General features: G+C 33.4%; 3 protein-coding genes across 3 annotated transcripts in view; 1 reads left to right on the top strand and 2 right to left on the bottom strand.

Moving 5' to 3' along the window:
- The window catches only part of LOC114333402 (programmed cell death protein 7), a 37,425-nt gene extending 23,544 nt beyond the window's left edge, over nucleotides 1-13,881 (bottom strand). The window contains exons 1-2 of the mRNA XM_028283266.2: nucleotides 13,591-13,881; nucleotides 3,149-3,531 (exon numbers count right to left, since the gene is read on the bottom strand). Of these exons, the coding sequence (XP_028139067.1) occupies nucleotides 3,149-3,531; nucleotides 13,591-13,777 (570 nt within the window). The 5' untranslated portion in view covers nucleotides 13,778-13,881. The remainder of the gene's footprint in view (nucleotides 1-3,148; nucleotides 3,532-13,590) is intronic.
- Nucleotides 13,777-19,214, bottom strand: LOC114333412 (tubulin-specific chaperone A-like). The gene is made up of 2 exons (XM_050654887.1): nucleotides 18,903-19,214; nucleotides 13,777-14,063 (listed from the first exon to the last, which is right to left on the bottom strand). Exons 1-2 carry the CDS (start codon nucleotides 19,030-19,032, stop codon nucleotides 13,840-13,842), a joined length of 354 nt encoding a protein of 117 aa, XP_050510844.1. The 5' UTR covers nucleotides 19,033-19,214; the 3' UTR covers nucleotides 13,777-13,839.
- Nucleotides 19,215-19,597: 383 nt separating this feature from the next.
- The window catches only part of LOC114333401 (anaphase-promoting complex subunit 1), a 64,319-nt gene continuing 62,599 nt past the window's right edge, over nucleotides 19,598-21,317 (top strand). The window contains exon 1 of the mRNA XM_050654874.1: nucleotides 19,598-19,743. Within this exon, the coding sequence (XP_050510831.1) occupies nucleotides 19,720-19,743 (24 nt within the window). The 5' untranslated portion in view covers nucleotides 19,598-19,719. The remainder of the gene's footprint in view (nucleotides 19,744-21,317) is intronic.

Here is a 21,317-nt window from a genome sequence, read left to right as displayed (position 1 = left end):
TTAGCTAAGTACTTTGATAGACTATGATAACACCTGTTTGCAATTATTATTCGTCTTTTTATTTCCTCTGATGTGTTATTATTGGGGTTAACCGATGTCCCTAGATATATGAACTTTTTGACCGCTTCGAAGTTTTGGTCATTGATGATTAGATCTGCGTCAATATTTCCAGCTCTTGTGTTTGTGTTAGTCGCCATGAATTTTGTTTTATTTCGATTTATATGTAACCCCATTTGTTCTGCTGCTGCTACTAGCTCGGTTAGGATTTCCGCAGTTCTCGCTCTGGTTCTTGTTATAATGTCCACGTCGTCTGCATATGCTATAATTTGGACAGATCTATTGAATATTGTTCCCCTGCTATCTATATTAGCGTCTCGTACGACTTTTTCTAATGCTACATTAAAAAGTTGACACGCCAGCGCATCTCCCTGCCTTAACCCCCTATGTATTTCAAATGGGGTTGACGAGTCGTTTTGAATTTTTACTGCTGATATCATCTTCGCCATTGTCACTTTTATCATGCATATGAGTTTTTTTGGAATTCCTAACTCATTCATAGCGTTGTAGAGACTTGATCTTAATACACTGTCATAAGCAGCTTTAAAATCGACAAAAATATGGTACATATCTATGTTAAACTCTTGCGCTTTTTCCAGGATCTGTCGTAGTGTAAAGATCTGGTTAATGGTTGAACGTCCACGCCTGAATCCTGCCTGATATTCTCCTAGAAACGTTTCGGTATAAGGCTTCAATCTCTCGTGCAAAATGTTTACAATATCTTGTATGCTGTATTTAGGAGAGTTATTCCGCGGTAATTATTGCATTCCAGTTGGTTTCCCTTTTTGTGTAACGGGCATATTAAGCCTAAGCTCCATTCTTCAGGCATTTGCTCCTCAGACCAAATTTTACAAACAATTTCTCGCATCACCTTGGTGAGCTGCTCTCCACCGTGCTTAAATAACTCTGCTGGGATGCCATCGCTGCCTGGGGATTTGTGGTTTCTTAGTTTTTCTATAGATATTTTCACTTCTTCTACCGAGGGGGGTTCCACGAGTTCCTCATTTCGGTATTCCAGCTCTATATTGTTAGTAGGTTCCCCTTCCAGTAACTCTTGAAAGTGCTCTACCCATCGTAACAGGATATCCTCTTTGTTGGTAAGTAAGTTACCTTCCTTATCATTACAATAGTTGATTCTCGGTTTGAATTCTTTTCTAATAATATTTATTTGATGATAGAACTTTCTTGTTTCTCCGTGACTCATATGGCTTTCGAGCCGTTCTAATATGTCATTTTCCGAGTCTCGTTTCTTTTTTCGGTGTATGCGTTTTTCCTCTCTCCTTAAGTTTTTGTATCTATCTATTGTTGTCCTAGTTTTCCGTTGTTGCATGGTCCTAAATGCCTCGTTCTTCTCATCTGTTATTTTTTTGCAGTCTTGGTCGAACCAGTCGTTTCTTTCTTGGGTTCGGGATATTCCTAATGTGCTTTCGGCTGCTAATTTCAGAGCCTCCTTGCAGTTGTTCCACATTTCCGTGCTTGACTGGTCGACTGCCCAGGTGTGTTCTAGGGTTTCTTTTATATGTGACTGGAACTGTTTCTCTATGTTTTCATTTTTTAGCATATGTACATTATATTTTACTTGTCTAGTGCCCCTTTCTTTCTTGGTATTGGAAATTCTTTGTCGTAACTTGGCCGCTACCATGAAATGGTCTGAGTCAATATTTGCGCCTCTGTAACTTCTGACGTCTATTAGGTTTGTAAAATGCCTTCTGTCAATTATAACATGGTCAATTTGATTTGTGGTGTGTCCATTTGGTGATATCCAAGTTGCTTTATGGATATTCCTATGATTAAAACATGTACTTCCCACAATTAAGTCTTTGGAAGCTGCCATACTAATAAGTCTTAAGCCATTGTCATTAGTAACGTCGTGAAGACTGTGTTTATCAATATAATCTTGGTAGCATATCTCCTTTCCTATCTGGGCGTTCATGTCTCCAATGATTATTTTAATGTCGTTTTTGGCACAGTTATCATATGCTCTTTCGAGGTCTTCGTAGAATAAATCTTTAATTTCTTCGTCTTTTTCCTCGGTTGGCGCGTGCGCATTGATCAGGCATATGTTGAAAAATTTTCCTTTTATTCGAAGGATGCATAACCGATCATGTATGGCTTTAAAACCAATAATTTTTTTTTATTTTCTTTGATACTAGGAACGCAGTTCCGAACTCATGTCGGTTCGGGTTGCAGCTGTAATAGATATCATGTTCTTTTTTCTGCATAATGCCGGTTCCTGTCCATCTCATTTCTTGAATAGCTGCAATGTCTATTCTATATTTTAGGAGTTGATCTTGGAGCAGCTTTAGTCCCGCTGTCCTATACAGCGTTCTTACATTCCAAGTACTAATCTTTAAATCATTGTCCTATTTATTTATTCAACACTACTAAACATACCAGTAACTAATTGGTGTGCTTGAGATCTAAATATCGAATGATGAATAATGAATCACGAATAATGAATGATAAAAGAATGATCAGCGATGCTTCTCCTGAATCTATAAATAAACTTGTAAATGTTGTTATTTAGATTGTTGACACAACTCGACCGTGAAATATTAATAATATCGAATAGCTGACAAAGCGTTCTTGAAAACTAGTGCACTATGTTGGGCAATCGGTGTCACCTAATTATTTTGTTTTTAAGATATTTAAAAATTAAATGAATATGAGTTGCTTTTATTTTGGATCCTGTACAGGGTGTCTCCCCTGCGAGATTGAATCCCAAACGAACAAATACGTCGTAGAACAAAATCAACAGATGCTAACGAAACAATCGCGTCGCTAAAGTTGAATTGAACACAACACGTCGCCAGATTATTATACAACCGATGGACAAAATGTATTGTCGAGTGGAGGCCACGACAAGAAGCACTATGGAGCAGAGGACGACCTGCAGCGAGTTATCAGAAGCCGGATGCAAGCCACACAAGACACATACAAGCGGAAAGAGCTGAGGGAGACTTATGTCCAGCAGTGGACGCGTACCGGTCGATGATAATGAGACATGCACAACAAACGACGACGGTTATGAGGCTGAAGCCGCAACAATTGGAAGCACAGCATTCATTTAGTTTAAAAAATATTTAATTACCATTTTGAGTTTTTCTTCGTCTTCTTTCTTATTAGCTAACCATTGGTCGATACTTTTATGAAGTTTCTCCCTTGCTTGAAACTTTTCGTCCATCTGCTGCCTTCTAAATTCTTTCTTCTTCTTGTGATTCGCTCTCTTTTTCTTTCGTTTGTCGATGCTTTTCTTCAAACGGAATATGGCGTCTCCGCACTCGAATTTAGAAATGATTCTTGTAAACTGATCTTTGATAGTACCGATTTCAACGGTTTTTTGCTTCCACTCTGTAGATGGCATTCTATCTACTTGGCTTTCTAGGTCTTTGTGTGTTTTGTTAAGTTTTTCGAGTAATTTTAAGCATTCTTTCAGTGAGTTTTGGGCTTCGTGGATACCTATTACATTTGACGCTAAAAATAACATATTTATAAATATCTTGAAATATTTGAAAAAATATTTCATGTGTAGATACCTGATATACAGGGTGAGTCACCTCTAACGGGACGGAAGATTACAGCGAAATGGTAAAAGATTTGAAAAAAATTTTAAATTAGTAATTTGTAAGTTAACAAAAGCTACATTTTAAAATTATTTTGAAATATACAAGGTGTCCCAATAAATGGCGGCGTATCAAAGTTATATTTTTTCTTATGGAACACCCTATATTTTATTGCATTTTTTAATTGTCCGCAAAAAATAAGATATAGTTTCATAAGGCTTCCCTATACCTATGTACAGAGTGTTCTGAGTTATGGTGACTTTTCTTAAAATGTAAAGGTTTAAAAGAAGGCTTATTGTCAAGTTATTTAAGAAATTGTAAAAAAAATACTTTTACATCTAAATAGTTGGATATTGGTTGAATATATTCCATGATTAATTATTACAAAATTATTTACAGGGTGTTCAAAATTTACAGTTTCATTATTAGATTATTCAATGTATCATATAATGCTTATTTTAAATGGAACACCATGTATATTAATATACCATTATACTAAACAGAGTCATCTATTTCGAATGGTATATGGATGTCTTATACCTAGGTCTAATAGTTCTTGCGTAATTTATAATTATTTAAATTCTTAATCTGTAAATCAAGTTTAATACAAAAGATGCATCTCATTGTATGACATCGTCGTTTTATGACAGTACGGTCTGGTAATTATCAAAAATATAAACATCCGTGTATGATATTCAAATTTAATTGTTCCTAAAAATGAATAATCACGTTATCTACGAAAGAGTAGACATGGTACTTTGCATTGGGGAGTGTTTGCAAAATTGTATCTTACCTTCTTAAGTTTACGCTCAAAAGTATCCTGATAGAAGACACCCAAAAAAGGACGTTTTTGAGAGAGTTCAATAGATTCCGTGCTACTGGTAATGTTGCATACGGAAAGTTAAATAAAAATAAACCAGTTATGTCCTGTGATGTCCTGCTTTCTGTTACGGAAAACCCAAATACTAGTAAAGAAAAATTTCGGGTGAATTGTAAATCAGTCAAACGACTGTTAGAATACTTAGAGAAACCACTATTATCCATATAAAACTCAACTACACCAGTATTAGACCAAACAGGATTATGATAAATATTTAACTTATCGTTTATGGACTTTAGACTTTATAGAAGATCCTGATTTTTTTAATGTATTGTATACAGACCCATATACCTACTTTTCATAATAATGGTCTAGTAAATAGACATAATTTTCATTTCATTATGATACAGTAAACAAACATTTATTTCGTACAGTTTAAAAATCGACAGTGACTATAAATATTATTTTTAAAATCAATTTACCGTTTAAGAAAATTGTAAATTACGCAAAAACTATGACTCCTAGTTATAGAACATCCCTATACCATTCGAAAGAGGAACCTGTGCTTAGTACAATAATTTATTAATATACATGGTGTTTTATTTTAAATAAGCATTATATGACACATTAAATAATCCAATAATGAAACTGTAAATTTTGAACACCCTGTAAATAAATGTGTCATAATCAATCATGGAATACATTAATTATAAAATAAAAACCAGACCGTACTGTCATAAGGTGACAATGTCATACAATGCCATTATTTACTACATCTTTTGTTTTAAAATCGATTTACAGATTAAGAATTTAAATAATTGTAAATTACGCAAAAACTATGAGACCTAGGTATAGGACATCCATATACCATTCAAATGAGGTAAAATTGTTTAGTATAATTATTTATTAATATACATGGTGTTCCATTTAAAATAAGAATCATATGACACATTGAATAATCATATAATGAAACTGTAAATTTTGAACACCCTGTAAATAAATGTGTAATAATTAATCATGAAATACATTCAACCAATATCCAAATATTTAAATGTAAAAGTAATTTTTTATAATTTTTTAAATAACTCGAGAATAATCCTTCTTTTAAAACTTTACATTTTAAGAAAAGTCAACATAACTCAGAACACTCTGTACATAGGTATAGGGAAGCTTTATGAAACTATACCTTATTTTTTGCGGACAATTAAAAAATGCAATAAAATATAGGGTGTTCCATAAGAAAAAATATAACTTTGATACGCCGCCATTTATTGGGACACCCTGTATATTTCAAAATAATTTTAAAATGTAGATTTTATCAACTTACAAACTACTAATTTAAAATTTTTTTCAAATCTTTTACCATTTCGCTGTAATCTTCCGTCCCGTTAGTGGTGACTCACCCTGTATACATGAATTTAAACAAAATAAGATACATAGGATTTAACATATAGTATGATCGTTGATTGAAATATTTCAATATTCCATATTTCAATCAACGGTACAATTGATCCAAAAGATGGCATAACCCAGACATCCAGAGTGAAAGTTATCCTCCAACACCAAATTATTGTTCTAAATGGTCCACATAATGTCCAGAAAAAAGTTACACCATTTTGAGCGTCGGGTTGGGGGGGAGAAATCGGTAAATTCGTAGTTTTTTACGTTTTTCGTCAATATTTCTAAAACTATGCGGTTTAGCAAGAACAACCTTCTATACAAAAATGTTCTACATTAAATTTGAAATAAAAAAGGTCCTATGCATAATCCTTCTAAAATGAACGGTTCCAAGGTTACGGAGGTAGTATAGTATAATTGGTCCAAAAAAAGCTCAACCCAAACATTCAGAGTAAAAGTTTTCCTCCAACACCAAATTGTTCTATATGGTCCACATATTGTTCAGTAAAAAGTTACACCATTTTGAGCGTCCGGTTTGGGGGGGGGGGGAGATGAGGGAGAAGTCGGTAAATTAGTAGTTTTTTACCTTTTTCGTCAATATTTCTAAAACTATGCTTTAACGTAAACAATGTTCTATACAGAAATGTTCTAAATAAAATTTAAAACAAAAAAGCTCCTATACATAATTGTTATAAAATCAACGGTTCCAGTGTTAAGGAGGGTGAAAAGTGGAGGTTTTCACCCTCCACTAATATTATTACTTTTGAAAGACATTTTCTTACACAGGATTGTGTTTTGTAAATAAAATTTGCTATTTCAGTGGCCGATGGTATGTTAGTGATAAGCCCTTAAAGAAACGTCAACTTCACCACCCAAAATCATCATCAATTGCCCAAAAAATATAAAAAGTATTGAAAACATCCACTTTACACCCTCCGTAACTCTGGGACTGTTGATTTTATAACAATTATGTATAGGAGCTTTTTTGTTTTAAATTTTATTTAGAACATTTTTGTATAGAACATTGTTTACGCTAAAGCATAGTTTTAGAAATATTGACGAAAAAGGTAAAAAAACTACTAATTTACCGACTTCTCCCTCATCTCCCCCCTTCCTCCCCAAACCGGACGCTCAAAATGGTGTAACTTTTTACTGAACAATATGTGGACCATATAGAACAATTTGGTGTTGGAAGAAACTTTTACTTTGTATGTCTGGGTTAGGCCTTTTTTTGGACCAATTATACTATACTACCTCCGTAACTTTGGAACCGTTCATTTTAGAAGGATTATGCATAGGGCCTTTTTTTATTTCAAATTTAATGTAGAACATTTTTGTATAGAAGGTTGTTCATGCTAAACAACATAGTTTTGGAAATATTGACGAAAACGTAAAAAACTACGAATTTACCGATTTCTCCACCCCCCCCCAACCCGACGCTCAAAATGGTGTGCCTTTTTTCTGAACATTATGTGGACCATATAGAACAAGTTGGTGTTAGAGGATAACTTTCACTTTGGATGTCTGGGTTATGCCATCTTTCGGATCAATTGTATCATACTATTAGTTAAAATTGGCAAGTCTGAATAAGAAGGCAACATAATGGTTGGTTTGTCTATCAGAAAAAAAATTTTTGGTAGCTGTAAAATATCCAATTGTTAAGGATTCGTGTCAAAAGATTCTGTAATAGGACCAGAATTTTTTTTCTCTCGTAATCTCTCGAATTTGTTAAATTTTCTGTCAAAAGTAGACCTATTTTGTGAACCATAGTTGTATTAACAATCTATATTTTATTACATGCTTGTTGGCTATTTCCTACATATGTATGTATGTGAAGGTGGCTCTCGTGCTTCTTGATTTAACATATACATACACAGATTCATCAGACACAGTTTTTCGCTTTGGTTTGATAAAATCTTTAAACAGGCTGAAACTGAGTGATTTTCTTAAGACAAGACATTTTCATGTGTATATAGACTATAGACATCGGGTATTTAACAGTCTTTAGTAATGCTATATCTTTGTTGAACTTCCTCAGTAATTCCTTGTTAATGTTCCTAGGGGTCCAAGGTATCTTCCATATCCATTTATGAATACACATTTCTAATGCTTCAACTGCTTCACAGTACTTTTAGCTTACTTTTTTAAACTAGCAAAGCATTTTAATTTTGAGTAGGTATCATGGAAAAATTTTCATGCAAACTATTTTAAGATATTAAGTTATTTTTCTAATCATATCAATCTTGATTGTATTATCAAAACATATTAATATCAAATATGAATTGATTGAACAATGGACATAATTTAAATTGAATTATTCACTTATAATAGATAAAACCTAATTTTATATTCCTAAATAGTTATGAATCATTTATATTAATAAATATGAACACTCTCTAAATTCCCTCGATGGTTTTCCTCAGATCTGAGAAAATTAATTGTAGCTAAGAAAGTTTCTCATGCTAAATTTAAACATCCATTGTGTGTTGATGATTATCTTGAATTTTCTGAACTATGATCTACATGTAAAAATTTGACCAAGCTTTGTCATGATTCTTAGATTTCTTTCAATAGTAACGTGGCAGAAAACGGTATTGAAATTGAATACTTATTTGCAAGGAACTTTTAGAGATTTACAGTAATATAGATTTAAATATTTAATCCTGGCACTAGAGTATGGTGTTAAGGAAATGCAAACTGGACGAGGAAACCTACTGACCAACCGAACGGTTCAACTGGCCGCTTATGCCGATGATATTAATGTTATGAGTAGAACATCAACAGGAGCACAGGAAACATACGCAGAGTTAAAAACACAAACAAAAATGCTAGGTCTGAAAATTAACACAGAAAAAACAAAAATAATGACTCAGACCAGAAGAAATATAGTCCCACAAAACATTATACATGAAGATGACATTGAAACGGTTGGAAAGTTTACATACCTGGGAGTAGAAATATATGCCGAAGGATCAGAAGATGGAGAAATACGGAAGAGAATAATGCAGGCAAACAGAGCTTATTTTGCCCTCTCCCATATATTTCGCCCTAAAAGTGTCCACCGAAATACAAAGATGAGAATCTATAAAACTTTAATTCAACCAATAACATGCTATGGCAGTGAAGCCTGGGTCCTGAAAGAAACATCCAAAAACAAACTCGACACATTCGAAAGGAAAGTACTGAGGAGAATACTAGGACCTGTGAGGGAAAACGGAATCTTCAGAAGTCGATACAACAACGAACTTTATCAACTTTATATGGAAGCACCCCTGTCAGACTTTATTAAAATACAAAGATTGCAATGGGCCGGACATGTGATAAGAATGTGAGAGGATAGGCTACCAAAAAGAGCACTGAATGCTAGAATGTAGGGAAAGAGACCGGTTGGAAAGCCAAGAAAGCACTGGGAAGACACAGTAAACAGCGACGCACAAGTCCTTTTAGGAGTCCGTGTATGGAGAAGAGCAACCACAGACAAGCAAGGGTGGAGGCAAAAAATAAAGGAGGCCAAGGCCATGCCAAGGCTCAATTTGGGCTATAGTACCGTAGAAGAAGAAGATTTAAATATTGAAGAAAATGCATATCAACAAGTTAATATTGTGGATGTAAAGGATGTACAGAGGATGTGAAGAATTATCGACCTGTGGTTATGCTGTCTTTTATCCATAAGTTGTTTGAGTTCCTTCCTTGCAAACCATTGACTTGGTATTGTAATTTTCTCTTGATCAGCCAACAACATGGATTCAGGAGTGGAAAATCCACTGTGGCTAATTTGATCATATACCAACAGGACATTATTTCAGCTTTTGAGAGGAACATTCAGGGCCTAGATTCCGTGCACTGTAGATATCTACATGTCGCTTTCTATCGATATTTGAATATCAAAATATTTGAATTTTTAGCTTAAATTGAATTATTTTCTAGTTTTGCTAGGTTATACTCTAATTGATAAACTAGAGCAAAACTAGAAAATAATTCAATTAAAGCTAAAAATTAATATATTTTGATATTCAAATATCAATAGAAAGCGACATGTAGATATCTACAGTGCACGGAATCTGCCCACAGGTGTCCTTGGACACACTTCAGGAAGACTTAAACTCATTATATAATTGGTCTGCTTCTAATGCATCATAGTTAAATTTGAATAAATGTTCCAATACATATAACCTTTTCTACATGCTTTTAGTTTGATTATGAGATACATTCAAATATTTTAAGAAGAGTGAGTGGAATTCAAGATCTTGGTGTTATATTTGACTCATCATTAATATTTGTTGTACAAATTAGAGATACTACAGGTTGGGCTCTGAGTAGCTTGGGATTTGTGACAAGGAACTCAAAGGAATTTTCAGTAATGGTCTATATGACTCTGGTACATAGTATCCTATCTTATGCTTAAACTGTTTGGTCATCTTATGGTTAATGCATTGTCCCTAGATGCTGAGCGAACATGGCTTTAGTCTCATGGAAACGCTCATTACAAACAAAACGGGCTTGGCTGACTGAGATATTTTAATGAATTAATTGTCATATTCTTTGCTTGCCATTAAACGGCATGATACACTCGGGTGCAAAAAATCGATCCACTGAAAATTTGGTCAAATATCTCTGTAATAATATTGTTGCTAGACAGGTAAACTGTACTTGTATACTGGATGTACGAATCAAACTGCAAATTAAAGCCCAACTATAGCCTCAGGTCTTCTTAACATTCCGTTTTTAGATTCATTCGCTTGTGTTGGATAATATAATAGTTAGGTACTTTAACAACTGGCCATGCTCGTCATCAGTACAGGGTGTTTCGAATAAGTGCGGCAAACTTTAAGGGGTAATTTTACACATGAAAATAATGACAGTTTGCTTTATATTCATATGTCCGCAAACACTTCGTTTCCTAGATACAAGATGTTCAATTTTTTTTACAAACTGACGATTTATTTATTGCTTTAAAACCAGTTGAGATATGCAAATCAAATTTGGTGGGTTTTAAGACGTAGTTATTGCACATTTTTTGACATACAATTAAGAATTTAATATTCACTATTAGCGCACAAACGGCTATTATGACCGATCATATTACCCGCATGCACGCCAATGGTGAATATAAAATTTTTAATTGTATGTCAAAAAATGTGCAATAACTACGTCTTAAAACCCACCAAATTTGATTTGCATATCTTAACTAGTTTTAAAGCAATAAATAAATCGTCAGTTTGTAAAAAACAATTGAACACACCGTATCTCGGAAACGAAGCATTTGCAGACATATAATTATAAAGCAAACTGTCATTATTTTCTCATGTAAAATTACCCCTTAAAGTGTGCCGCACTTATTTAGAAACACCCTGTGCTGATGACGAACTTGGCCAGTTGTTAAAGTACCTAACTTTTTTATTATCCAACATAAGCGAATGAATTTAAAAACATAATGTTAATAAAACCTGAGGCTATAGTTGGGATTTAATTTCAGTATTTTATAAATGCTAGGATAGTCCACAGGGTGATGCGAACTTTGACAAAAAAACAGTTTGATACGTACGCCCAGTATACAATGACAGTTTACCTGTCTAGCAACAATATTATTACAGCGATATTGTTAATGAATAAGGCTATAACATGGTAAAAAAATCACTTAAATTAGACAACAGGTTTAGGAAATTCGAGACATCAAAAATGACCAACTTTTCAGTGGATCGATTTTTTTGCACCCGAGTGTATTTAGCCAGCATTTTAATCTACAAAAATGACCAGATACCTACACAGAATAGTGATAATAATTCTGCTCACTGTGGCTGTTCCAACCCTTTAAAAAGTACAGTCCACTCTCAACCCCAAAATAGAAAGGTGCCTTATTCATCTTATTACCCGTGCCTTTTTGATTCTTTAGAAGCTATGCAGGAAAGATTTTGAAGGTTTGTTCTTGGAAATTGAGATTGTGAGGTCACAATCTCAATATCTTACATCTTCCTCCACTGTTAAGGGTCAAGACTGATGTCATATTTCTATATTAGGTTTTGAACAATCTTATGTATTGTTCTGATATTCTGGAATTACTTGGTCTGAGGGTGGGAAATTTACACACAAGAGATAGTCATTTTTTCATATGAGATTTCATGCTAAAAACTATGGATGCAATAGCCCTTTGGCTAGACTTAGCAGAAGAGAAAATGAATTTTGCATTTCACATGATTTATTGGGGTGTTAAGGAATTTACGAGGCATTTAGACCTTCTCCATGTAATTTTCGTATTTCATTCCAGTAATTAATTTGCATTAGTGTTCTTAAATAGTGTATTTTGTAGGGGTCTTCCATCAATAAATAAATAAACATAATTAGTATATTAGTCGTTATATACACTCATCAGCACGAAAAACGAGCACCCCAAAAAATGGGTCATTTTTGATGTCTCGTATCTCCTAAACCTGTTGTCCAATTTGAATAATTGTTTCAATGTTTTATAGCCTTATTCTTTAGCAATATCGCTGTAGTAATATTGTTTATAGACATGTAAATTTTCATTGTATACCGGGTGTACCAATCAAACTGGGTTTTTTCTCAATTTTCGCAACACCCTGTGGAATATTCTAGGCTTTATAAAATATTGAAATTAAAACCCAACTATAGCCCCAGGTTTTCTTAACATTCTGTTTTTTTTTATTCATTCGCTTAAGTTGGATAATAAAAAAGTTAGGGACTTTCAACAACTAGATATGTTCTTTATCAATACAGGGTGTTTCTAAATAAGTGCGACAAACTTTAAGGGGTAATTCTGCATGAAAAAATAATGACTGTTTGCTTGATAAACCTATGTCCGCAAATGCTTCGTTTCCGAGATACGGGATGTTGAATTTTTTCTTACAAACTGACGATTTATTTATTGCTCTAAAACCGGTTGAGATATGCAAATGAAATTTGGTAGGTTTTAAGAGGTAGTTATTGTGCGTTTTTTGACAACTAAAAATTTTAAATTCACCATTGACATACATGCGGGTAATATGACATGGTAGTATGACCCATATGCACGCCAATGGTGAATATAAAATTCTTACAATCGGACAAGCGAGACCTGGCGCGTGACCTTGTCATATTGTCCATTTATCGCTGTGTATTTTCGGGCAAGGTCAGCCGCCAATATTTACCACTTAAAACCTACCAAATTTCATTTGCATATCTCAACGGGTTTTAGACAATTTAGGCAATAAATAAATCGTCAGTTTGTAAGAAAAATTCAACATCCCATATCTCGGAAACAAAGCATTTGGGGACTTAAGTTTTTAAAGCAAAGGGTCATTAATTTTTCACGCAGAATTACCCCGTAAAGTTTGTCGCACTTATTTAGAAACACCCTGTATTGATAAAGAACATGGCTAGTTGTTAAAGTCCCTAACTTTTTTATTATCCAACATAAGCGAATGAATAAAAAAACAGAATGTTAAGACAACATGGGGCTATAGTTGGGTTTTAATTTCAATATTCTATAAAGGCTAGAATATGCCACAGGGTGTTGTGAAAATTGAGAAAAATACCCAGTTTGATTGGTACACCCAGTATACAATGAAAATTTAACCGTCTAGCAACAATATTATTACAGAGATCTTGCTAAAGAATAAGGCTATAACATATTGAAACAATTATTTAAATCAGACAACAGGTTTAGGAGATACGAGACATAAAAAATAGCCCATTTTTGGGGTGGCAGTTTTTGGGGCCAGTGAATGTATAACACACCAAAACCTTATTACTTACCTTTATTAATTTTAATTTTGGGAATGGGATGATATACATTATTTTGCTGTAGCCACGATTCTATCCACAACTCATCATTCGACTGATTATAGAGACTCTGTAAAATATTAGTCCTTGGATCTGTAGTAACAGGCACTTCAATATTAACACTACGGTTAGAAATGTTCTGATATTTTAAAAAATTCATTATGAAAAAATTAAGTCTTTAATAACTAGAACTATACATAAAAAAATAGATATCTGTAACTTTTAACACATATGCACTTCAGCTGATTTGGGCAATTGCGCTTTTGCCTCTTCCAAAACTTTTTGTGCAGCTAAGTAATCTTCTGATTCTTGTAAATCTTTTTCTGTTTCCAAAATGTTCTTTAAATCCTCAAAAGCTACAGCTAGTCTTCTTTGACAATCAGGAACCATCATCAAACTTTCATTCAAAACTTCTTCTTGCTTTCTAAGGTCATATTCATCTTTTCCTAAAATCAAAATGATGTATTTAAAGGCAACTGTTTTACCAAGAGGTTAAACTGCAAAAATTATAGAGCAATATGTTTGTCATCCATATGTTTTAATATATACGAAGATAGAAGAGAACAGGCTAAGACAAGAGGAAAAAAGAACTGGAAGAAGAACAAGCAGCATTTAGACCAGAAAGACAAGACAAACAATAACATTTACATCAATAGAAATATAAGAGAAAGAAGTATTCGTTGCGTTCAGACAACCACAGCGGCTGGACAGCTGAGTAAGCAATAGCTGTCAGACGTTACCGCTGGAAGTCGGCTGCTGAGAGATTTACTAAGCTTTCCCTATCACCTGCTGGATACAACAACTCAGCCGATTTGTGCTGACAGTCAGCTGCTGTGGTCGTCCGAATGCACCCAATGACTCAGAGGAAAAGCTCACTCTGGCATTCATAGATCTAAGAGCAGCTTTTGACCATATAGAAAGAAAAATTACAGTAGACTCTCTCTATAACGAGAACTGAAATGGAGGACTAATTACCTCGTTATAAGCAAATCTCGTTATATCAGACAACAATAATGTTGAAATGTTTTGATGTCTCTTACATAGTTTATTAAGTGTCGATGGTCGATCTGAACAATGAGACTTCGCCATTGTAAATTTCCTACCATATTCAATATCGTTTGATAGATAAACAGAAATAAGTTTATTAGAGGCAGTGAAGTTTATTACAGCACTGGCCTCAATAATAACACAGTGGGCATTTCTATATACAGGCAGTTGGGGTATTTATTTATAGCCATTACTGCGCTAAAAAAGAGACATATTCTTCGATTTAATTTTTCCTCATTATAACCAAATATGCCTCGTTATAGAGGTGTTATAGTTCAATAGAAACTTCATGAGACAACTAGTATACCTCGTTATAAGGGAAACCTCATAATATCTGTGTTCGTTATACAGAGAGTCCACTGTATATGCCAATGCTTGCAGAAAATGAAAGTCTCTGATAAAAATAATTGAAAGTATTTACAGAGTAATAAAAAAGGACATACAGATGGTAGGAGAAAGATCTAAAGAATTAAATTGGGAAGGAGGTAACAAACAAGGAGACAGTCTTAGCCCGCTACTATTCATAAGAGTCATGAACATATTGATTAGAAATACTGGAAACAGCACCAACCAAATACACACAATAGAGTCGAACCCGCTTATTGGAATAGCCTTTGTGCCAAGCAAAAGTATTTCTTTAACAGAGATACAGCAGAACCCTGAAAATCCGAACTAATTGGGGGACAACCTGTTCGGATTCCGAAAAGTTCGGATTATCCGAAAGTTAGCCTAACTAGTAATTGAAGAGTTTGGTGCAGTAACCGGTGAAAGACCACTTTTATTGAAATTAAGTTTATGACATTTCTTGCCTTCCAAATACTTCCACACAGTTTGGAGCCAAAGCCGTATAGTAGTGTGTAAGAAATTCAATGTAGAATAACGTGGACGGTTATATAACGTGGATACCTATATTTATGCACATTTTTCTCAAAACTATGCAATGTGCATGTGGACGGTTATTGCACCAAGCCCTTAAATTCAAAGCTTTCATTGTCGTTGATTTTGAGTGACAAAATCTTGATGTCTTGATCTTGCAAGAGTGTGGATTTTTGGACACAAGTTGACTACGAGAGAACCAAAGTAAGTTTACGTTTAAACTTTACAAGTACTACATATAAAGTACCTATTTATTTTTAAGAAATTTTAAATGTCAAAGTCCTATTAATCCTACATTGTTCAAACTTCTGGTTTTATTCTATATAATGAACATGTTTTTAAGTTTTTGTCTTGAATTTTTTAATTTTTTTCACTTTCTGTTGGTTCAGATTAGCGGGGTTCTACTGTATTCTAATAACCGATCATTAGTGGCTAGTAAAAACGTTTCGGGACCTCAAATTTCTATTCCTTAAACCAGGATATTACCAGGGGTAACAAAACATGAACCAATAATGAACAATATAATAAAGAGACAATAAAACTAGTATGGACATCTGATGAGAATAGTGTTGCCAGGTCCGATTTGTTTTTAATCGGTACATAAGCAAAAACAAATCGGGATTTAGGGTTGTAGATCGGGACAAATAAACAACAATAGCCCAGTAAATGACCATTTTGGAGTGTAATTTGCAGAGTCAATTCCGAATTGATTGAAAATGTGGTTTAAGGTTCTACTTAGGTACTGTCTACTTCAAAGTTAAACTAGTACCGTTGGTTGCTTTTACTGGGGGGTGACAGATATAGTTACCCCTTCTCGGGGCTAACAAAATGCGCGTTTAAAGTAAGTCCCAAAATAGATCAACTGACTAACTCTAAAAAACTTTTGTTCTATATAATTTTTAAACTAAGTCAGTACTTTTCGAGTAATTTTATCGAAAAAAATATTCTTAGCAAAAATGTAGCTTTTAAAAAAGCAAAAAAAAGTTGTAGCTCATCAAAAATACGTTCTTATTCGTCAAATTCCAAATCGAATTTTTCAACTTGAAAACCAAAAAATTAAGCAATTTTCGGACAAACCCTATTATAATTTTTTAAAGTATTTAAAAAAATCTTTAATTTTGGTTTATATAAAAGTCTCCAGCATTAAAACTAAGTGAGTTACGCTCAAAATAAAGTTGGCCCCTTTTTTGATAAAAAAAAAATCGTGAAAATCTCCCCCTATTTAGCACCGTAAACACAATTAATCGTTACCGCTTTACCATTTACTTTATATGGGTAGTATTGTGTATTGTTTATACGATCTGAAAGGTTTACCAGTTGGGAGTGCTTAGTTTTGAAAAAAAAAATGGTTTTATAATAAAAAAAAAATTCCTAAAGTATTGGAAAATGCCCTTTTTTCAAAGTTACTTGAAAAGTATTACGGATACTAAAAATCTCAAGGAATAAAAAGTAGGTAGTTTTTGCTTTATAATAGATTCATTTTGTTTTTCTGTAAGACAAAAATTGGTTAATTAAAATATGGCTGTTCATATTTTGCATAGACTTGTGATTAGTGACTCGTTCAGGCCCTTTCAACCATGTTAAAAATACATAAGTAATTTTTTTTTTTTTCATTTTTTTTCATTTTAATTGTGGCTTATTTCCCATATAAATAATTAATCATAAAAATGCCACAAGGAAATAGCTTCAGAACAACATTACATAAGTAAAGTAAATTGTTTGTAAAGCGGTAACGATTAATTTAATTTGGAGTGCTAAGTAGGGGGAGATTTTCACGATTTTTTTACCAAAAAAAAAGGAGTCAACTTGATTTTGAGCATAACTCGCTTAGATCCTAGAAACTTTTTTAAAACATAAAAATAAAGCTTTATTAAAAAATTTTTAATTGGGCTTCCCCGAAAAGTGCTTCATTTCTTGGTTATTCAGGTTGAAATATTTGATTTGGAATTTGACGAATAAGAACGATTTTTCATGAGCTACAACTTTGGTTTTGCTTGGCCTATAGACTTTACGAGTTCACAATTTTTTTCATTTTTTCATATTATACTACATTTTTGCTAAGAATATTTTTTTCATAATTGATGGATTCGACCGTTACTTGATGGAAGTTCATTTTATCTCACAATAAAACACTGAAAAACGTTTGTTTTTCTATACTTCCACAAAATTTATTACAACTATGTTATTACGACAGCTGTTTCGGCAAAGTGCCTTTCTCAAGTGATATATTTTACAATGTGTTTGCCTTTTTAAGTCTTTAACTGAAGAGGTTGAGGAGTGGGGAGCTGTTTGTCTCGAGTTGGTCATTCAGAATTATATCTGTATTTTTCAATTTATTAATTTCCATTGATTCTAAAAGTGATAGCTTAAGGCCTTTATTTTGAATATGTAGAATTTGAAACTCTTCATTGAAAGAATGATTATGATCTAGAAGGTGAAGTGCGTATGTAGAAGTCGATTAAATACTTTTTGAGTTATTTTGAAAATCACCTGAAAACGTGATTTTTGTGTCGAAAAGAAACATTTTCAATCGTAAATAAGTCAAAAAGTATTAACTAAGTTAAAATTCTATAGAATTAAAATTGCTTAGAATTAGTCAATTTATCCATCTCCGGACTTATTTTAAACGAGCGGTTTTTCACCCCCAACTAGGGGTGACTGTCACCCCCGAGTAAAAGCAACCAACGGCACAAGCCGTCCAAATTTTCATGCAATTCGGAGTTGATCCTGAAAATTACACGGTATCGCCGTATTTCCCGTTCATTTACTGAACTACAAGGTGTTTCTATAGTCTGTATTTTTTAATCCTACATAATAATAATATTCAGACGAAATTACAAAAAAAATCATAGATTAAGTAAATTATTAATTTTTTATTAAAATTATATTTTTTTCGATTTTGCCGCTTTTAGGAGTGCCTCGTTTTTATAACATAGTTATAAAATTTACTGCAAGTCCTCCTGAAATAGGTTTTCGTGGGTGAAAATCGGGACATTTAGTGTCCCGATCAGGTACAAATCGGTACGCGTCCCCAGACCCCTGAAAATCGGGACGTCCCGCGCAAATCGGGACACCTGGTAACGCTAGATGAGAATGAAATCCAGTAGACAAAGAAACAAGAAATATCACAAAAAAGGAAAAGACGGACCAGGAAAAAATGGACACATGAAAATAATAACACAAGACAGAAAAGAATGAAAGAGATGGGTGACTGGGTGAATATGTAGCATAACTAAACCCAAATCCGACATCTGAGAGGGTATAAGCTGGTATAAGTATAACAAAGGAGAGAAAAAAAAGCGAGAGGTTATGTTTACAATTCTTTTGATATGCAACTCTAATTTTATCATAAAAACTCTTACCATCAGCTTTGTATTTCTCGATACGAACTTTTTGTGCCTCTACCTCACGTTCATAAACAGTCTTTTCTTTTGCTAACCTTCTGACAACTCCAGTTTTAATCTTGATGGTTCGAATGCGTGGATCGGCCATTACACACCTGCACCTGATATTTCGCTTAGAAAAAACGTTCACAAAAACAATTCCTTTATTTTATTACTAATAAATGGAATCCCATTCAAAAACAGCAAGTTCAAGGGTGACAGCAAAAATGACTCATTCGCAAAAAACAATGCCATTTATAACAAAAAGGAAAAAATGTACCTGCCCGGTTTCCGCTAGATGGCTTTTAAAAATACCCGATGTGCCATAGGCGTAGAATTTAATTTACTAAAATGTGCTAATATTTAACAGGATATTGCCGTCGATTTAGATATGGCAACACTGTCGAGATGTCAAATAGAGGGCCTAAAATATACTATACTCTGTTTTTAAACAAGGAGGAGTAAACTCAAAAGACAAATTCACACCCAATAATCTCACTAGAAAAATCAACAGATTCATTTTTTTTGGTTCATTGCTAAATTTCAATTTTCTGGACGTCTGTAAAAAGGGGCTACGGACCAAGCAACAATAAAAATTATCGTATTTAAATGTATGTCCACTCTGTATAAAAATAACATAGGAGGGAGGTTTAAAGTGACGTTTGAAAGTCAAAATAAGTGACAGTTTGATATGTTTAAAAAAAAAGTCGATAAGAAATACAACAAATTTTGAACAGGTGTATTTGTTAAAACTTTAAATACAATTGTAGCAAATCTGGATGATAAAGAAGAAACAATGATTGCTGCCTCAAATCCACAGGTTGTATTAATATTTTATTACTGTATTACCTAGTAGTTTTTAATACAATTCTTACAGGAATATGTTCTAAGTGACCGGCAGCAAGCATTTCGTCATCCCGGTTCCTTTGAATCTTCCGTAAAGTATCATAATCATCAAGGCATTTCATTCTGGATGGAATTTATGCTGCTCATACTTAAAGCTCTCTGATTCGCTTTCTTCTTGTGTATTCTCATAGTTTGCTGTATAACTTTGCTTTCCTTATAATTTTCTTCCATTCATTTCGATTTGTGCATAGTTCTCTACAGTTTCTTACTTTCAGGATTTCGATGTCCCTCCTGACCTGGTCCTCCCATCTCTCTCTGGGTCTTCCCCTTGGTCTTTTAGTTTCTGGCTTACATCCAGTGACCTTCTTTATCAGTAGGTCGTTTCTCCTTCTCTCTATGTGTCCTAGCCATCACAGTCTCTGTGATTTAATAAATCTTATTAGGTATATTATGTTCTCCCTTATAAATTTAGCGTTTACGAAAAATTGAAGTTGAAGCAGTATACGACAACGTTAATTCAAATATACTATATAACAAAATGATACAAATAGGTCTGCCAGAATGTTTCTGTCAAAAAATAATAAAATTGTATGACTAGAAAATATATCGGTAATATATCAGAAGATATATCGGTAAATAATATCACACTTGGTCCAAGACTAGCGATGGGTGGTTTACCTCAAGGAGGAATATTAAGCCCTTTGTTATATTTAATTTACACTTCTGATATAGAAAAAAATTTAAACTCAACAAAAATTTTACAATTTGCAGATGATATAGTTATTTATCAAGAAAACATTAAAATAGAAAATGCAGTCAAAGCCATTGAAGAAGGAGACAAACATATTAAAATATTGAGTGAATTACATGCACTAAATATATCTGATTCCAAAACCAAATTATGATTTTTACAAGAAAACGAAAAGAAATACCCAATCACATCTTAATAAACAATATCTCCTATCCTGTACAAAGTTTTGTTAAATATTTGGGTATTACTCTGGATAGACAGCTTCTCTGGAAAGAACATATAGACCATATAGTTAATAAAACAGAAAGAGGAATAAACCTTCTTCGATTCGTATCACACTTACGTTGGGGAGCAGATCCAAATATTCATTTGTTGTTATTTCAAAATAATAGAAGCGTTATATTCTATTATGAGTATATACACAGCTGAATTAATAGCGATAATGGAAGCACTAAAATATTTATCTAATATAAATCATTCAAAGTTTATAATTTATAGTGACAGTAAAAGTTCTCAAAGTAAAATTAGTGCTATAAATCCTAAATCAAAAGTGAACTACATTGAATTATATATCATAAATAAAACTAAAGAACTTCAGCAACAAGGAAAGTCTGTTAAGTTAGCATGGGTTAAAAGCCACTGTGGAATTACTGGAAATGAAATGGTAGATGTATTGGCTAAAAATGCGGTGACACAAGGAGTATTAACCAATTATCTTTGTACGCCAAGAGATATTGAATCAGATTTATTCAAAGAGCTTAAGAAAGAATGAAAGAAAGGTATATTGATCAGAACAT

The sequence above is a fragment of the Diabrotica virgifera genome, chromosome 6, assembly GCF_917563875.1.
Source record: "Diabrotica virgifera virgifera chromosome 6, PGI_DIABVI_V3a".
In the NCBI taxonomy this organism is placed as follows: domain Eukaryota; kingdom Metazoa; phylum Arthropoda; class Insecta; order Coleoptera; family Chrysomelidae; genus Diabrotica; species Diabrotica virgifera.
Note: the sequence above shows the minus strand (reverse complement) of the source record. Positions and strands in the feature narration are given on the sequence as shown.